This window comes from Mauremys reevesii, linkage group 1 (assembly GCF_016161935.1).
Source record: "Mauremys reevesii isolate NIE-2019 linkage group 1, ASM1616193v1, whole genome shotgun sequence".
NCBI lineage: Eukaryota > Metazoa > Chordata > Testudines > Geoemydidae > Mauremys > Mauremys reevesii.
Genome location: NC_052623.1, coordinates 135,105,634 through 135,125,929, shown reverse-complemented (window position 1 = coordinate 135,125,929; position 20,296 = coordinate 135,105,634). Strand labels below are relative to the sequence as shown.

Genomic DNA, 20,296 nt, shown 5'->3' with positions numbered 1-20,296 from the left:
CTGGGCAGCTGGTTGAATTACGTGGCAGTCCCAGCCTCCTGTCACCAGAAGTCACTGCAGGGCAGGGATGCCTGTGTCAGCCCCTGTTTCCTTTTCCCCAGCTTCAGATATTCTGCCCTCCGTTGATAGTTCCAAGAGCCAATCAGAGGTGAGCAGGGAAAGTGGTCACAGGAACAGAGAAAAGTTTCACACTCATCCTTACCCTCATTAACCTGAGTGACAGTATGTGGGAACTGCGTGTAAAGAGATCCCAAGAGGGGATGTCCTTTCTCCTCCTACCCCTGGATTTAGCTCATGGTCAGGAGAGAAAGGGGATGCAGGTTCCTAGGGAACAGAGAGGAGGGGAAGGATGGGATGGATACCCAGGTATACACAATATATACGTTTGTGTGTCTAGGGACGTGGGATACAGGATGGATACTGAAGGACATGAGACATACGGGGTGTAGTTGCAGGGTGGCATTTCAGCCCCACTTAAGTAAGTTTCTAAGCATTTTTTAGAGGTCACACTATTGTTTCCCCCCCCAACAGGGGATAAAAAACACCAGAGTCCAGTTGGGAGAATATGATTTACAAACTATAGTTATTTGACAATTTATTGTTATTATAATAGTAATCTCACCACTTGTAATGAAAACAATTATTCAGAGCATTAAAAAAAACACTTTTCTGACACATACTGAATGACAGCATGTGTCATAAACCCCTAACCAGAATGGTATTTAGAGAAATAACGTTTAAACATTGCGCGCACACATTTTATTATATACAGATACACCCACACTCCCTTATTTAGTACCAATGGTACTGAGCTATTTTAATCATGTGTGTATACACAAACTACTGTGTACGTGTTTACCAAGAGAAATCAAACAGTTCCTGTAAGAAATATGCGCTTTATTTTCTTCTCTAGTTCTCCAAAAAAGGCACCAACACAAGAAGTGATTCACAATAACACTGAATAACTAGCACATAATTAACATTTTTTTGTTTCAACAAACCCACTTGATTAAGCAACATGTATCCTACAGGGTCCTTATTCAACCAAAACCAAAAGAACATTGCACTTGTTCAATCATTAATGTTTGTAAACTATTTTCAAACATTACTGTACTACGGGACTGGCTCAACAGTGGCAAATATTTGTAGCTGATTTATATACTTCTAGCTCTCAACCCTGCTGCATTTCCAAAAGAGAAATCAACAAACAAGGGTAGCATGTTGATGGCCTGCAGACTAGTGCCAGAATTCTGTATCAAAACAGAGTTTTGTTTGGATACCAACAACTTTCTTTTGCATAAACTATTCAGACATTTGACTATTTAAAGACCAGTGGCAGAATCGATAATTCTATGATAGCTAATTGACATTACTAACCCACAGTAGCAAAATGATAACTACACCTGGCATGAGGACAACTAAAATTATTTATCAGGATTGTGAATGAAGGCTGTTGAACATCACAGCAAAACTTTTTCACTCAAACCTTGGCTCCATCTAAGTCTCGGCCAAGATTTGGACTTTTAAAATGCTAGGTCTCAAAGGACTTAGATATTAGATATGCTGGGAATTACTGCATAAGGAAAAGAAGTGAAGGATGAAAGCATAAGACTTGGATGGAATAGTTTCAAATGCGTGAACTGCTCAGAAATGGCAAAGAGACCAAATGCTCTCTGGCCTGGTCCCACTTTCATCAACAGAACTTATTTTATATTTCAAAGGAATATAATTTTAGAAAAAGGTTTTTGTATATGAAAAATTTAAAAAGCTATTTTCTGCCTTGATTCACTCTAATCCTTGCAGAAAGAGTTACCCTTTGACAACACACAATAAACAAGCAAAGGAAAAAATCTGATGTAAATCCAGATTTTAGCCTTCCAGTTTCTCCACCAAGATAACTCCCATAGATATTAGGAACAAATATAATTATTAAACAGAGACAAATGTGACCCAACACTGCACTTGGTTGCTGAATTGAAAGTTCACATAGTACATCAGTTGTTTGCTTAAAATAAATAGTCATTTTGACACTCAGAGAAAACAGAGTATTAGAAACTGACACTCTAAGGAAAGGTTACTATTGCTTGACAAAGATACATAGCAAACAAACAAAAACAGTCAACAATAAAAAGATGCTCTTGGTGGGTCAGTGTCTACCCAACTAAATCAGTGAAATACAATTTGCAGATAAAGAAAGAATTTTTTTTTCTTTCACTGATCAAGTCCGGGGATTGTGTAGCCATTCCCACCCCCACCCCCAAAAGAGATGAGGATAGGATAAGAGAAAGCAGAACGTGTCTGAAAACTTTGCCTTAATTTACAATAAAAAACACCATCCCCTGACTATTTTGAACCCTTTGATAGAAAGCATGCAATGAGGATTTATAGATATCTGCATACTTTCAATTTTCATTTTAAAAGCAGTGTTTCTAGCTCTATGGCTGTGAAAATAACCTTCCAAACACACACAATGTGAACAAAGAACACGGTATTGCCTTCCTGAAAATGCAGACACCCTGAAACGATTCAGATGTGAACGGGGTAAGGGACAAATCCTGGCTCCAAATGAACAGCCAGGCTGTGATCTGGGGAGTTCTTCAGGAGCTGGAGTATATTTTTCCCCTCCCCAGTCACTCCAGGCTGCTACTTCATTCAGCCTCATGAATAAAGTACCATCCATGTTGCTTGCATGTGATGGAAGTGGGGAAGGGAAAGGAGAGGAAAAGGGATGGAAACGGATTGACTGAAGAATCCAACAGCCTTGTCTGCTACACAATCATATGCAGGGTGTACCTAGGGACTGGCCTGTATAGCTTGTAAGGCATGTGCATCTCCTGTGCATCCAAGTGCAAATCCCTAACCAGTGAATATGTGATTTATTGGCTCCAAAAAGAAACCTCTAACACCTCAGAGGAGGAGACAGGAGTTGCCTCTATGAGAGGGGTGACCTGTCTCTATTCACCCCAACATCATGTTAATGCTGTAGCTATGCCTACGTTAGGATGTTTCAACAAAAAACCTCCTACTAGTTTCCCAGACAGATCAGAACTCGCATAGATTCTGCATAGTAGGTTAGTAATCACAATATTTAATGTGTCAATATTTATGGGAGCTTTAGACAGAGTAGAAAAGATTTTATGGATACCAAATAAGCAGACCATCTATCTAAAGCAGGGTTCTCAACCTTTTCCTCTCTGAGACCCCCCTCGACATGTTATAAAAACTCCAGGGCCCAGCAGGGTGGGGGTGGGGTCTCTGGCAGGGGCCATGGGCATAAGTGTAGTTTGACTTCTATTTTGTGGGGGGCAGCGAGGCTAGAGCCACCTCCACATGGCGGGGTCCAGGGAGTAAGTGCCACCTCCACCCAATGACTCACCTCAGCAGTCCACCCAGCAACCAAAAATTATAACTCAAAGGTGGGAGACTTAGCTAAAAAAGTCTGAAAACAGCTTAGGTTGCAGGAAGGGGGGTAGCCAGGGGCTGTGTGCAGACAACAGGTAGCTCAAATTGTAGGGATGGGGTAGCTGGGGCTGTGTGCACACAAGAGGGGGGCTGTGGGTGCAGGGAGCGAGGAGGCTAGGGGCTGTGTGCAGGCACGGGGGTAGCTAAAGGTGTAGGGAGAGAGGAACTAGGGGCTGTGTGCTGGAAGGACTCTCCTGCGGTCCCTGTTCCCGGAGGGGTCTGCCCGCCACGGAGCCGGGTCTCCCCACCCGGAGGGCTCTTACCAGCTGCCTCTGAGGGAGCAAAGGGGGCTGGGAGCTGAGGAGCAGCTTCAACCTGGGGCACCAGCAGGAGAGCAGGGAACGCTGCCGCTGCCTGCTCCATGGCACCCGTCAGAGCAGCAGCTGCCCCGCACTGCCTGACTCCGGCTCCCCGCCTCCAACCTGGCCAGGTGGCGGGAAGAGGAGATGGGGGGTGAGGAGTAGTGCTGCCCCCAGGACTGCTGTGCTCTTGCGCTGCAGTTTGCTGAGGGCGCAACGCCCTTTATGTCCCCAACACTGCTCATGGGCTCAGAACTTCTTCCCCACGGGGAGCACCAGGGCTCAGGGATTCAGAGCCCTGGTTTAGAACCGCTGATCTAGAGCACAGATGGTTGATGCAATACACTGTAATGCAGAGGTTCTCAAACTTCATTGCATCGTGACCCCTTTCTGACAAGAAAAATTACTACACGATCCCAGGAAGAGGGACTGAAGCCTGAGCCTTCCCAAGCCTCACTGCCCCACGTGGGGGCCAAAATCAAAGCCCCACTGGCCAGCCTGTAACCTGAGACCCACCCAAGGACAGCTCCAGGGTTTTTGCCGCCCCAAGCAGCAAAAAAAAAAAAAAGGGAGGGAGGGACCTGCCGCCGAATTGTCATCGAAGAGCCGGATGTGCCGCCCATCTCCGTTGGCCGCCCCAAGCAGCTGCTTGCTGGGCTGGTCCCTGGAGCCAGCCCTGGCCCCACCACCCAGGGCTGATGCCCTTGGGATCTGGCCCTAAGCGGTGGGGCTCAGACTTCAGCTTCAGCCCCAGCCCCAGCAAGTCTAATACCAGCCCTGGCATCCCCATTAAAATGGGGTTGCAACCCACTTTGGGGTCCCGAACCATAGTTTGAGCAGCACTGCTCTAATGAGAAATCTTTTCCAGCAGAGTAGCCAGTGCAGGATCAAGTTGATGGAGACCAATATGATTTATATCATAGTCCAGACAATTTTTTATTTATTAGTCCTGGTGCTGTACAAATTTTGGTAGAACTCCCTGAACCTGTTATTCATAGAATTGTAAGTTATTGCACCATCTGTTTGGGTGACAGATTCAGCAGCTCTGCTAATTTCTTCCATCCCCACAAGAAAGCCCTTTTTAAGCTAAAAGTAACATGTTCATGTTCATTTCCTATCAACGCTATCTCCACAAACTAAGGTTCACCATTTAAGGCAACATTAACATTCAAGCCAATCTAAATTGATGTGCTGTATCACCCAGTCAGCACAATACTCTCTTTGGCTCTACACAAATGCACTTTTCACTTCTAAAACACAACCATCCGCAATGCACATGACTAAAGAGCTCATCACGTATTTTTTGACAAGATTTTTTTTGCCCCATCAAAAGAGGTTGAGTCATCAAATCTGAAACGGTTTGCAGGAAAGAATCAGTTCTGACAGATTTCCCGTTTTGAAACTTGTTTCAATGTTTTTCTGAAATTCTCAAAACATTTGTGTCCATTTTAAAGGTCAACATAAAAAGCTGTTTCAAAATGTAAGCTATTGTATAGTACATATGTAAAATGATAATACTGAAACATTTCATTGAACTGAGTGAATTTATTTTTCCATATTTTTGATTCATGAAATTTTTTCAGATTTTGACTTTTCATCCCGATTCAGGATGAAAAATCTATATTTTTTTAAATCTCAAAAATTCTTGCGGGATGAAAAAACTGTTCCTCGCCCAGCCCCTCACAAAACTAATTCCTCACAATCACATATGTAGCTATTGCACCCAACAGAGTCATTATTGCCACAATGCCAGGGCAAGCCTGCCATCTCCCGTCCCTTCTTCCTGAATTAGAGACTGAAGCTGTGAAATAATTCTGTTTGTAGCACACCAAAGCTCTTGGACCTTCACTCCCCCATACGATGCCTGCACAGCATTTCATCTCACCAAGATTCTGTGCTCCTTCGGAACAAGAGGCAACATATAATCTTTGTGCATAAAAATGTGAATGACACCTTATAAGACTCGTGCAAAGAATAACGTAAAACAACAAATCTTTAAGCAGAGCCGGGCAGCATCCAGCCCTCTGGCTGTCCATCAGGAGCTTACCTTTTCACTATAAGCTTTAGAGTCTTGTGAGATCCCTTCACCAGACAGATCGCCTCTTGTCTGAACCCGGAGAGGCCCACGTCATTGATGCTGACAATTTCGTCTCCAGCCAGTAACTTGTCAACAGCTGCAGCTTTGCTCCCTTCTTCAATCTGAAGACAAAGCAATTCAAAAACGCAGGATTGAGAACAAATAATGACTACATTCTTTTTAACGATAAAAAGTAAAAAACATTCATTGTGTTTATTGGTACTACATAACTGGGTAATTAGTAACACATTGAAGTGGTTAAAATGCAAAAGAATTATTTGCTTGTTAAAAATATTTAGAGCTAAAGTAATGAAACAGAAATAAGCATTATGAGGGAGAGGGAGGACATGTCTACACTACGGCTCCTACAGCAGCTATGCAGCTGCAGCGGTATAGCACAGATACCTCCTACAGAAGTGGAATGGTTTTAATCATCAAGGTAAGTAATCCACCTCCCCGAGCAGTGGTAGTGACATAGGTAAGTTGATCTAAGTTTGAAGCATAGACCAGGCGGGAGAAAAGAGAGGAAGGAAGGGCTACCTGAGCAGAAGGCTACAACACTAAAAATCTAGGGCCTGAAAAGTTTATTTCACATAACTACAGCACTCAGAGGCCTGAAAAAGTCTCACCTCTGAGCGCTGGAGTTACACTGACCTAACCCCCAGCGTAGGTGCATCTAGTTGAAAGAATTCTTCCATTGACCTAGCTATTGCTGCTCAGGGAGGTGGCTTGCCTACATCAATGGAAAAACCCCTTCCACTGCCATAGGAAGTGTCTACACTATGGCGTTACTGAAGCATAGCTGTAGCCATGCCATTGTAATGCCTCTAGTACAGCTGTGTCCTTGGTGTGAAAGCCAAGGGTACCTGTGATCTTGAGTTTGACAGCCTCACCTCTGTTCAGTGCGTGGCCAATATAGTTAATCATTGCTTGCACAAAAAAGCCTTAGACAAACACTTTAAAAATCTAGATTTCCAGATGAGTTAGCTGATACCACCACCACCACATTCCACCAAAAGATGTTTGACATGCTGTGGTAACCAAAATATTGTGAAACTAGTTGCGTCTGGGAAATATGAACTAATGTAATGAATCCGATGTCTAACTTAACTCATTTCTAGGGTTGGAAGAAGGTATTTCCTTTAAGAAAACAAGGATTTTACAATGCTTGATAGAATTACACAGCAGCTCTGGCTGGGAAGAGAGAGGGAGGTCTGAGAACTAGTAAGGAAAGATTGAATGTATCACATACCCAGGTAAGGTGGCCATTCATGGTGTGCATCAATGGAAGGCATGCACTGCTTTTCCTAGCACCCTTCCTGGACTACAGAAAATGTTACTGGTCACATTTTACTCAAACTATTCATAATATTCAGATTAATCGACAGGCAGATAAAGTAAGAAGAGTTAGTATTTGACCATTTCCGTCACCACATAAGACATAAACCTAGTATTAACTATAGATGTTGTTAATCTTAAAAAACACAACAAGAGTTTGACTTGCTGAGTACTGGCAGCTCCCATTAACTTCAATGGTAGTTGTAGGTGCTCAGCTCTTTTGCAAATCAGGGCCTTGGCTTCCTTAACTTCTTTTATGTACACACACCACCATCCCTCTGGTCACTCAAATCCACAATTTAGGGATAATTTTTGACTCTTCCCTCTCATCTGCTCATATACCATACCCAAATCTTGTCATTTCTTCCTCAACTCCTAGATCTGCCATTTTCTTTCCATTCTCAAAGCTAAATCTTTCATTCAGGTCCTCTTTATATCCCAACTCAAAATACCACATCATCTCTGGCCTCCCCCTCAGTCCACACAAAATGCAGCCACTAAAGTCCTATTTCTTGCATGATCATGTCATTCCCCTCTTTGAATCCATCCCTCCTTTAGTTCACCATCTACTATTACAGCAGATTTAACACTTGTCATCACCTTCAAAGCTCTATATAAAATTCTCCCCCTCCCTGCTTATCCATCTTTGTCAGGCTTTGTGTCATGCCTCCCCCACCCAAACTGCTTCTGCTCTTCCAGTGTTCCTCAGCCTCATCTGCTTCTTGCACAATCATCCCTAAGCCTTCTTTCATACTGTCCCCTATGCATGGTACAACTGTCCCGAGTCCATCCGCAGGGCCCCTAACCTGGCCACACTCAAAGCCCTCTTGAAAACCTCCTTCTGCTGTGTTCCTACAGAGAATCTAACTGACTTGTATAAAAATTCCATACTAGCTGTTCCTCATTCCATAATTTTGTCTACCAGTTCTTAGATAGTGAGCTCCTCTGCACAGGGCCTGTACTCTCTTGAAATCGCTGCAAAACACCTAGCACATCATAGTTATTACCATAAACAAATAACAATGTTTTACATTCTACTGTATTCAAAAGCAGGCCATGTCATTTACTACATAATTAGTAAAAAAACAAACAAAACAAACAAACAAACAAAACACGTATTCAGAATGTATCTGCCATGATACATTCAACAAAGAAGGCATATGGATCCAATACAATTCAGGAGTGGATATTTGAGACTGTTTATAAACTGAAATTTAAAAAAAGCAATGCTTCAACAATACAGTTGTAAGTAAAATGATAAAATAAAGCAATACTTCTTGGAATGATGAGAGTTAACATGAGGATTGTCTTGTTGAATGGTCCTTAGGAGATGTGTTAACTACTTATGCTAAACAATCTGATCCACCTTGTATTTAGCTGTTACATTGAATACTTTTCCTAGACCTGAAGAAGAGCTCTGTGTAGCTCGAAAGGTTCTCTCTTTCACCAACAGAAGTTGGTCCAATAAAATACCTCACCCCACCTTCTCTCTTCAAAAATGTCTAAGTAAAAAATGATGCACTGAATATTTTGTATGTGTAGACCTTTCTAAAACAGTGGTTATTTTTTAAATTACTTGATAATAGTAAAGTAGATTTCAAATCGTATCTTTTAAAAAATGCTGATCATTACAATTCAGGTAAGTTTCCACATCCAGTTACAATTAATGCACAATCCATGACTCACAACTGCCAGGGTATTATGCGAATCTCATGGGTTCACTAAAAAATTAAAATCTCACTTCAGCTGTATGGTGGAGTGAAGAGCAAGGGACTAGAATGGAAATCACACTTCCATACAAGCAAACAGGTTAGGAGATCAAGGAGTCAGTGATGGAAATACATAGTTGCTATAGGCTGCCACAGAAGAGAGTCACCAGTCAATCAAAGCTAAGAGAGGGGATGAGCACCTGGGGACACGTGAATCTTGACCCTTCCAAAAGGTGCTCTCAAGTCCTTTAAGTGTTTCACTGCATTTCTGGATTACCTTTAAATGATATGCATTTTGAAACCTGAAGCATGGTGGAGCATAGAGCATGGGGAAATGTCAATGAAAAGCAGTGGTGAATGACTAGACCATGGGGTTGAGGATGGAGGTCAACCCGGGATGAATAAAAATTAAGATGTATAATATGTTGTGGTTTGGAGTTTTAAGCAACATATCTACATGTAAATTACTTGTGGCCCTTAAACTCCTGGCAAGGTACTGGTTCAGCCCTGAGGGCTGGAAAGACTTTGTGCCACTGGGTTATAAGCAATTTGAAGGTCTGAGCCTTACGACCTTGACAGTGTCACTTTTTAAGTCCCGTCTCCTAGGGCTTCAAGGAATTTTCATTGTTCTCAGCAAAGCTCTTTGTTTTTATTTCGAGCTGGAAATACACTGACTGAAGAGAGTATTCAGTTACCCCCTCTGAGTTTTCATTTCAGCAGGGGAACTGCACATTCCACATAGCATAAGCCTTCCAAAGAGACTTATGGGCATGTCCAAAACAACATTAATCACAACTGAAAAACGAGACTGAGCTGAAGCACCACTGACAAATACTGAAAGTGGGTCTCTTCACATATTGCTTCTAAATTAGTTGCAGATAAAAAGAATAAAACATATACAATCTTATATAGTAACAATCCTCCTGCGCTAAAAGGATTCATGCATAAATTTCCCCTGCTGGTTTGAACACAGATCAGTGAATGTGTGTATAAACAACATAATTCCATTCAATTATGTATTTGTTGGTCCAAGTATGAGTATTTGCTAGGGGGAAAAATACAATCCATTTTAATTACACTAAGAAACTGCTTTTCAACCAACACGTCTCTAAAGTAAACCTCCCTAAGATAAAGGCTCTACCAGCAACTGAACACAAAGTAAAACTAACTAACAAATTGATAGGAGAAGCTATCTGCAAAAACATTATACCCCTTTTCTCCTACTATTGCCATTCTAATTTCCCTGTCTTCGTGAATTTTGATTTTATTACTTCCATCATATTATCTGTATACCAGATGTACTCTCCACTCTATCAGACTGTTGTTGGAACCACAACCCTGCCCCACAGACAAACGTAGAACTCTTTCAGTACTGCCAAATGCCCTTGTGAAAACTATTGTGCAATTTTTTCTCATACCTCAAATACACACAGATACGCTAAAAATGTATTCACACAAAAAAATGTTTCTCAATACACATTCTGATAAATACTAGGAACATCAGGACAAAAGGGGGCTGGAACCATTTCTCATTTACACAAAGTACTGAACATGGTGTTTCTTTTTGTTTTGCACTCTCACTAGAAGAGAGACAGGAATCTGACTCAGGTCACTTTGACCGTCTGCCCAAAACCACGCCAGAGAGCAGGTCCTCTCCATTTGTTTCATTCACACATTTAGGGAGTTAAACTGTATATTTCATTTGCACCACCAACGACCCTACTTTGATAGATTATTTTAGTGGAATGAACAAGAGTGAGCAGCATTACTGTCATTGTCAGTTCATGTCATTAGTTGAGCATCAGCAATAGGCACAGATGAGTTTGTGTTTGTCAGACTTGGAAGAAGATTTCCTCGAAGAGGAACAGGACAAGTGGGGCAAGCAAACCCAGGAGAAAGTTTAGAAATGATGAAATGTTATGTATTTGGATCCAAATTTTAAATCCTCCCCCCACCCAACACACATAAAATTGGGCTTGATATTCATATTTAAATTTCAAACAAGGTAAATATTGGACAAGAAAGCCTTAAAAAAAAAGTCAGCGGAAGGCTATAAGATTGGATCTGGCAAGAGTAGCCAACAAAAACATGGCAAAATATTTAACGCCATGTCGGTCTACAATCAGCCAACATCCACAACGCAGGGTGAACCAAGATGAGAACAGGTAGAGATGCAGACTCCTATTATAAAAAACCCTTTCTCCACCTTCAGCCATATACAGGAATTTAATAGTTTTTCAGTGAGATAGAGAGGAAGGCCAGGTAATGCAACTGGTATCTATACTTTGCTATAAATTAAAAAAAGACTTAACATCAAACTCTCTTAATTTGGATGCAATTATATCAGTAAAAGGTGTTTTTAGCTATTCCTATACTGGTAGGTGCTTTATACCTGTATAATTGTATCCACCCTAAGGGCTGTATTGGTATAGCACTATAGAGTAAAAAAACCAAAAAACTAAAAACAGTCACACCCTAACTGACACAGTAATACCAGTATAAACTGCGTGTGCTGTCCAGGCTTAAGAGACAAATGGAAATAATCAAGAGCAAATTGTCCTGGCATCAGACTTAAAAAAAAAAAGACATCTTCCAAAAATGCATCTCCTGCAATGTCACCCAAAAAACTTTAGTATGAAGAATTGAGTATGGGTTGAGGGTATGAAAACTCTCTCAAAGTTCTCTCATTAAAAATACTGTCTGAACTCTGATATACTGTCTGTTCCTATGGAAAGAGAGGCTACAATTAATTTCAGGAAGCATCAGGCGAAGGAACAAACTAAACATGGGTAACGTGAGTGTGTGTGTGTGTGTGTGTGTGTGTGTGTGTGTGTGTGTGTGTGTGTGTGTGTGTGTGTGTGTGTGTGTGTGTGTGTGTGTGTGTGTGTGTGTGTGTGTGTTACAGGATGGTAAGTACTTTGTGTTTCTCCTTCTTTGGAGACCTTCATCCCACTCCACACAAAGGAATAGTCACAGTAAGGTGTACTGCATATTCAAAGGATACTCACAAACCTATATCCCAGGTTAGTAACACATAAGGGAAACGGGAAAAGTTGATCATGTAGACATTTAAATTGATGAAGCTTGACAGAGATGCAAGAGTCCTTAGAATGTGACCCTTAACTGCTGTTTTTTATCAGCTGTCATTGGCTAACTTTAAATACCCACATTCCCGTAGAAACACCTGCATAAACAAGCAGGATACAGGATGGGGAAGTGCAGCGTCACACAGTATCTAGTTTCGTTTAGAACAACATTGTATCAGCTTCTTGGCCTTGGAGATTCCTTTCTTTGGGGGAGGGGAGAGTGAAACAGACAAACACAGGGAAAGTAGCCCCATTTACCAGGACTCTCTTATCAGCAGTGACCCCATGAATAAAAATATGCTTTATCACCCAAACAAAAAATAGCTTTGTGTTGGCTGGTATGTTGATTATCTGTAAAAATCCATTAGATACTCATAGTACAGAGTGACAGTAAAAAGGTCAGCTAATCAAAGAAAAAAAAAACATCAAACGAAATCGCTGGAGATAGACAAGTAAAATGAAGCAGTGACACACTGACTCAATGCAATGAAGAATGAGGAGAAAAAATCCTTTATAATTAAAGCTTAGTATTCATTTATTAGGCCTGCAACGATACCATAACAAATTCCACATCCGGTTACTCTGCACACTGTTATGCAATGAATACGCAGTATGGGTTACATCCATATTTGGTAGTAAGTAGGTACATCTACCAGTGAATTCTACAAGTCAAACGCAGGAGAGACTAGTAGTGGTGTAAATTACAGTAAGTTGTTCAGAAGACGACGTGTTTGTGGTAAATTAGCGTCATTGTACAAATTCTATTTAGGTACCTGTATGGCACTGACTTAGTATCCAACTGTCTTGGTCTTCAATATCCTCACAACACCCCTGTGAGGTAGGGAAATACTCTTATCCCCATTTTACAGACAGAGATCTCAGGCATAGAGAGACTGAGTGCCCAAGGTCACATAGGAAGTCTGGCAGAGCAAGGAATCAAAGATAGGTCTCTGAAGTCCCAGGCTAGCGCCCTAACCACTGGCCCATCCTTCCTCTCCAATTCCTCAGACTGGGCATTCATTACATGGCAATAGGATGGAAGGAGGATTATTTAGTGTCGAGAGAAGAGAAATGTGTAAGACGGGCCTGTGGTTTGGGTATATAAATGTACAAGTTGGCCACACCAGTGTTATAGCCAGATGATCACCCAGTGCTCCTCGTAGGACTGGTAGCAATAGTCACAGGCAACTGCAGTGAAGACAGAGTTCTAACTTCTATTTTAATACAATGCCCTGTGTCCAGTCCATCCACCTCCTCCACTGAACTGCTCCCTAATATCCTTATAAACTGTCTTGAACAAGTTGACCCAGCAAACTTCCTCCTCAAAATGTACTGGAGGTGGTAGCTCCTTGAGACACTCCCTCTTCCACCCCACCGAGAACCATAGGATGGGGATAAAGATCTGTGTAAAACTGCTCTCATAAAATGTCCATCATCATGATCACGCAGAGATAAAATCCCAATTCAAATCCAGATACCCCAAATTCTAATTTGGATGGAAACGGGCTCTGGTATCCACCAATGCCTTTACAAATCAATATGGAAAAGAAAGTATGAAGGAAGAGACCATCTCCTATTCCTGGAGTAATGTCATGGGTCCTCCTTTCTCTCAAATAGTTTGTCATCTTTAAGCATTTGGGCATTTGCTTAACAATTTCTTAGCGTTAAAAATCATATTTTGAAAAGCTTTCATTCAATATGGCTCTTTAATGTAAAGAGCTGTATATTTACCTAATGTTTATAATTGTGCCTTTCCTGTTATGATTAAAGGCCTGCAACCGTTTATATTATAACATCACATTTTTCCGTGGGACTTTTCACAGCTCTACAAACAGCTTCAAGGCTGAAACCAGGGCTTTGGAGCTGTGCTCCGGCTCTGCTCCAGCTCCAGGCAAAAACCTGCAGCTCCATTGCTCCAAAGCTGCTCCACGCTCCAGCTCCAGGCTCCACTCCAAAGCCCTGGCTGAAACTCAAACTCAAACCAGTTCCTCAAACCAGAAGGAGGAATTTCAAAAGTCTAGTGAAAAACAATCCAAATTCCCCTCTTTAAGGTTAAAATGTACAACTAATATTTTATTCTAACACAATGTGCAGATCAATGTTGCTGTTATAATATGAATGACTTTTTAAAAAGTAACCACCAATAACTATTTATGTTTGTACCAGATAGCAGTTTGTTTAATGTGTTTTGCTCATGTTAAAAAATTATTACAGCTGTTTCATTGGGAAGCTCAAGTGCCTACAGGGTTTGGAGCATGGACATAATCTACAGGGGTCGGCAACCTTTCAGCAGTGGTGTGCCGAGTCTTTATGTATTCAATCTAATTTAAGGCTGCACGTGCCAGTAATACATTTTAATGTTTTTCAGAAGGTCTCTAAGTCTATATATTATATAACCAAACTACTGTTATATGTAAAGTGAACAAGGTTTTCAAAAAGTTTCAGAAGCTTTATTTAAAATTAAATTAAAATGCAGATCTTATCAGTTTAGTGATTCCTGCTCTTCCTTTTCCTTGCTGAATTTTCCAATGTCTGGCATGTATTTGGATACTTTAAGCTGCACACAGGCTTCTGAGTGTTGAGTTGTTAACCGGCTCCGAGAGGGACAGAGCACATATTTCATGTGTGAAAATACCTGTTCACACAGGTATGTGGATCCAAATGCTGAAAGCATTGCAAACACAATTTTCTTCAGTTAAATTTCACTGGCAGGGACGTCCAGCAGGTCAGAATAGAGGCCCCATGCATGATCTCTCTTGGTAGCTTCAAGTGCGCTCTGCAGATCCACAAACTTTGATGCCCACAATTCTGAGCTTTTTAACTGAATGAGTTGCATTTCGAAATCTTCAGCACCGATTCACTGAAACACAGACAAATCCAAATCGCTTTCGTTGAACTTTTCAGGTTTAATTAGAAAAGAAAGCCTTGGGCCAAATCGCTGGAAATTTTGAAATCTGTCAGAAAATTCTGATTCCAGTTCTTGCATGTACTTTCCAATCTCATCGACATTGACAGTGCAATGTGTTAATAGCTCTTTTATGAGTTGGAAGTAGCGGAAAGTAGAAGTTTGAATATCCCCGGAAAAAACTGCTAGTTTCACAACAAATGTTTTCCAGGCTTCATAAAGATCCAGAACTGTTTGCCCTGCACCCTGGAGACAGAGATTGAGTTCGTTTAGGTGAGTGGTGATATCAGGTAGAAACATGAGCTTACACAGCCATTTGTCATCATCCAGTTCGGGGTAGTTTTGTTCTTTTTCCGACAAAAAGGCCTTGATTGCATGAAAACAGTTTACAAAGCGCACCAAAACCTTGCCACGACTTAGCCACCAAATGTTGCTGTGAAGTGGGATGTCGTTATAAACACTGTCCATCTCTTCTAGCAGTGCTTGAAATTGTCTGAGAGTCAAAGCAGATCAAGCAACAATGAAATTCAAAATTTGCACCATTGTATTCATCACATTATTAAGCTCTGAATTAGAAAGTTTAGCATGAAGGTTTTCTTGATGGATGATTCAGTGAAATTTGACTGTCAGATGGCCAATTTGATCTTCAAGTAACTTTACAAATCCCTTCTGTTTTCCGACCATGGCAGGAGCACCATCTATTGTCACACACAATATTTTTCTGATGATAACTCCTCATTCTTCAAAATGGTTTACAAAACTTTCCAGTACATCTTCCCCTTTTGTTGTGCCATGCAGGGGTTTTAGACAACAAAGTTCCTCTTGTATTTCATCGGAAGCACAATATCTTGCAACAACTAGCAAACGTGGAACATTGTTTATATCCACGCTCTCATCAACTGCAACACTAAACACTGCTGTGTCTTTCAATGCAGTCGTCTGCTTTTCCTTAATGTTTTCTGCCATTTCACTTATGCGTCTCTCAACTGTTCTGGCAGAGATGGGCAGATCTTTTATTCTAGATTGTATCTTTATTTGGCAAATCATTGAACAAAATCTCCGAACTGCTGAGAAAAACTTTTTATATATTCCCCATCTGTAAACGGCTTTCCATTTTTTGCAATGCACTGTGCAATCTTTAACTTCCTTCTGTAGCTTGATTTTTACTTACACTTAAGCTTTTAAAAACACTGCTTTGCCTCTCAGACTACTAGTGCCTTTTTGATCGATTCAGTCTTGTCTGCTTCGTCAAGAAAGGTTTTCTCGTGCTTTGTTTCAAAATGTCGTCCAATACTTGATGTGCAAAAAGCAACACTTTCATAACAGAAAGCACAAATAGCACGGTCCTTCTTTTCAATATATCCAAATGCATGTGTCCAAGCAGGCTGAAATGATCAGACATCTAGCTTCACTTTCTTAGGAGTTGCCATTTTGTGAAATCTTCCCTTCAACTCTCAGTGGGATAAAAAAAAGGCAATAGAAGGCAGGCACAAGGTCAAATGCAGCGTGGTCTGATATAAGCAATTTTAAGATGGGGGTGCTGAGCTGCACCCCCTCTTGCCTCGTGTGCAACCCTCACTGTCCCAGGCTGGGGACGGTGGGCCACAGTGGGGAGGCTGCAGAGCACTGATCCAAGGCCAGGAGCAGAGCCCAGGGTGGCCTGCTGGGACTCCAAGCCGGAAAGCAGGCTGAGCAAGGCTAGAGATCCAGACCGCGGCTGGCAGGAGGTCAGCGGCTGGTACCCCAGATCGGCAGCTGAGGTGAGTGGAGCTGGCGGCTGGTAGGGCTGAGCAGGGCCGGATGCCTGGACCCTGTCTGGCAGGGGGCCTGCGCTGGAACTCCAACCGGAAGCAAGGTGAGCGGGGCTGCGGCGGGGACGCTGGCTGGCAAGGGGCCAGCAGCCGGACCCTAGAGCAGCAACTGAGTGGCTCAGCCCGCCCCCACTCTGGGGTCCCGGCCGCCATCTCCTGCCAGCCGGGGTCTCAGCCCGCTACCAGTGTGGGGTTCCTTCAGCCAGGCCAGCAGCAGGTGCTGAGTGGAGCCGGCGGTGGGACCCCGGCTGGCAGAGGCGGCTCTATGTATTTTGCCGCCCCAAGCACGGCAGTCAGGCGGCTTTCGGCAAAGCACCTGCGGGAGGTCCGCCGGTCCCGCGCCTTCGGTGTACCCGCCACCAAATTGCCGCCAAAGCCATGGGACCGGCAGACCTCCTGCAGGCATGCCGCCGAAGGCAGCCTGACTGCCGCCCTCACGGCAACCGCCCGGCCGCCCCCTGTGGCTTGCTGCCCCAGGCACGCGCTTGGTTGTGCTGGTGCCTGGAGCCGCCCCTGCCGGCTGGCAAGGGGCCAGCGGGTCAGCCCGCCCCCGCTCTGAGGTTTTGGCTGCTGGCTCCTGCGGGGTCTCAGCCCGCTGCCAGCCTGGGGTTCCTTCACCCGGGCTGGCAGTGGGTGCAGAGTGGGACCGGCGGCAGGACCCCGGCTGGCAATGGGCCAGCAACGGGAACCCCAGAGTGGCTGCGGGTTGAGCGGCTCAGGCCGCCGCCGCGTGACATCAAAAATCGGCACGCATGCCGCAGGTTGCCAACCTCTGATCTACATCAAATATCTGTCCAAGTTATAAAGTCTGTGAAAAAAATATCAGTTTCCACATGTGCAGAAGAGACATCTTAGGGTAGGTCCATACTTACCCGCCGGGTCGACGCGTAGCGTTCGACTTCTCGGCGTTCGAACGATCGTGTCTAATCTAGACGCAATCGTTTGAACTCCGAACGCGCTCCCGTCGACTCCGGAACTCCACCGCAGTCGACGGGGGAGCCGCGGAGTTCGATCCCGCGGCGTCTGGACAGGTAGGAAATTCGAACTAAGGTAGTTCGACTTCAGCTACGCTATTCGCGTAGCTGAAGTCGCGTACCTTAGTCCGACAACCCCCCACCCTCGTAGTGTAGACCAGGCCTTAGAGTTTGGCAGCTAAATTCTCCAAAGATTCCATCTTCACTGAGCATGTTCCATCCCCTCACAGCCTCCATATGCCAACTGGGCTGCCTGTGCATCCACAGAACAACTGAGAACGCTCAATTTCACGGCTGCGGGAGCATCCAATTGCTTCTCCTGGCATCATCCATTCTTGCACACTGACACTCTGCTGCTACTTGGGAAAGAGTATGAGCAGCAGAAAAGGCACCTGAATCATCAGCAAATTTAGGCAGACATTATTGCATTATTTATACTCTTGTCTAAACGTAATCTTCACTTCACATTGGGAAAGTTACATTCACAACCACAAGAACTAGAAACTCTTTCTTTAACTGAAAACTTTAAATATTGATTCAGAAGCTGGTAGTATTTGCTCAAGAGAGATTCCTGCTCATCCTGAGTTGGTGGATATTTCAAGCCTGTTTTACACGACACCTTTAAATTGTCCTTTCAACTAATCATAGAATCATAGAAGATTAGGGTTGGAAGAGTCCTCAGGAGGTCATCTAGTTCAACCCCCTGCTCAAAGCAGGGCCAACAACAACTAAATCATCCCAGCCAGGGCTGTTCAAATATTCCTGAATAAAAAGGAAGCTATATACTTGTACCATGCAAGAAATTGCTTCAGAGGACTCTTACAAGACTTTCATCCTAAAACACGTAATTTAAAATGTATCTACCTTCTTAATAGTTCCACCTGCCAAGTTTGAGGATCATTTCAGACATGTGATTACTTCTCGTAGCAGTTAACATCAACTAAGCTTTTTACCACGGGGTAGGTCTGCATATATGTTACCTTGTGGTATTATGGCTGCTGCTAAGAATAGAGTCGGGGTTCTAAGATAAAACACAAATTGTTTCAACTTTTTTTCAAGAAACCCGAAAGAAAATAAATTAGATCCAATATAAAAATAATTTCAATGATCTCAAGGTTCAAAGTTATACTCAACAGTTACTATACATTTCCACATCACTGGGTTCTCGGTCTTCCTATCCATCCCATGGAAACATTGTTACATCTAGCCAGCCTGCCCTGGACAATAACATATACAACACAGACCAACCGTCATTGCTAAAGTATCCAATAACTAAATGAAATCGTTCCAATTATTGAAATCAACTCAAAGCAACCATGGAGAGGTTTGTTCTTTCTATTTATTGAAAAGAAAAAGTGCAACTTTTCATTAAACTTGTTCACAATGTGTTTGTAAAAAACTCTGAGATCCTCAGATGGAAGGTGCAATAGAAGTGCTAGATAATATTAAAACATTTAATTAAAAACAAAACTCTACTTATTTTAAGCAATCTGAAAGTACACATAGAACGCAACACTTCCCAGCAGAACTCATATGGGAAACGAATGAGAAATTTTGGTTACAGAAGGTACTTCTACGCCTACTATGGGTGTAGGTTATCTTTCTGAAAAGCAACATTTGAAATCATTAGCAGATAATACAGGAAGCCACTTTAGAGAAAAAGAAATAGTTAACTTAGGGCATGTCTACACTACAAACTCAAGGTGACCACATAATTACTGCAGTTTTCATGTGCACACTACCTTTCGTCTGTCGGTGATGCGCGCGCTCACTAGGAACACTTCCTCCACTCACTTAAGAGGGGCAGTGTTGGGGGCTGAGAGTCCAGGATCTCAGATCCGCACAGCGCTCCCCACTAAAAGCTGCCACCCAGTTCCTCACTGTCATCCAGGCTCCCTGCTCCCACCTGGAAGCCCCAGAGTGCAGTAGGGATCCCAGCAGGGAGCAGGGAGCCCAGGCAGCAGCCCGGCTCTAGCTGGAGCCCCCACCCACCCTAGGGTGACAGCCTGAGCTGTGATCCAGGCCCGTGGTTCACAGCATGCAGCCTAACATGTGTGTGAAACTGACAAGAATGACAGCCAACAGCCGATGTAAGTAATGCTGTGTCTACACAGATACTGCCTCACCTTTACTACACCAACATAAGCCCTAAGCTTCTCATGGAGGTGAAGTTATGATGCAAGTGCCCTACTATACTGACATTGGCAGGAGTAAGGCTGTAGTACAGACACTGACATAATTAGGTCAACGTAGGCTTCCTTACGTGGACCTAACTCTGGAGTATAGACCAGGCCTTAGTAAATCAGAAACGGTCCCACTGATGTTAATGGGAATTTTGTCATGGACTTTAGTGGAGTCAGGATCTCTCCCCCAAAAGACATCCTCTCTTCTCTTCTATTTTAATGTTAATGTTAAAGGATGTTAATATTTGTCAACTTGCATCATCTTTGAGCTCGACTGTGCAATCTTTCATCCCATTGGTAAGTATGTACTCACATGAGCAATCTCATTGATTTCAGCGGAACTATGCATGTGAGTAAATATTTGCCAGTGGTACTGGTGCTGCACAATCTCATCCTTCATGCTGGTTAAAAATCAATATTATGCATTATGGAGTATCACAGTGGAAAGTTCT

At 42.9% G+C, this 20,296-nt stretch overlaps 1 protein-coding gene across 7 annotated transcripts in view; it reads right to left on the bottom strand.

Moving 5' to 3' along the window:
- Window positions 1-20,296, bottom strand: part of SHROOM2 (shroom family member 2) — a 189,535-nt gene that overhangs the window by 115,154 nt on the left and 54,085 nt on the right. For all 7 annotated transcript variants that reach the window (XR_005592685.1, XR_005592686.1, XM_039520010.1 and 4 more), the window contains exon 2: window positions 5,809-5,960. Coding sequence is in view for 5 of the 7 variants with exons in the window: in XM_039520010.1 (XP_039375944.1) it covers window positions 5,809-5,960 (152 nt within the window). In the remaining 2 variants the exon portion in view is untranslated. The remainder of the gene's footprint in view (window positions 1-5,808; window positions 5,961-20,296) is intronic.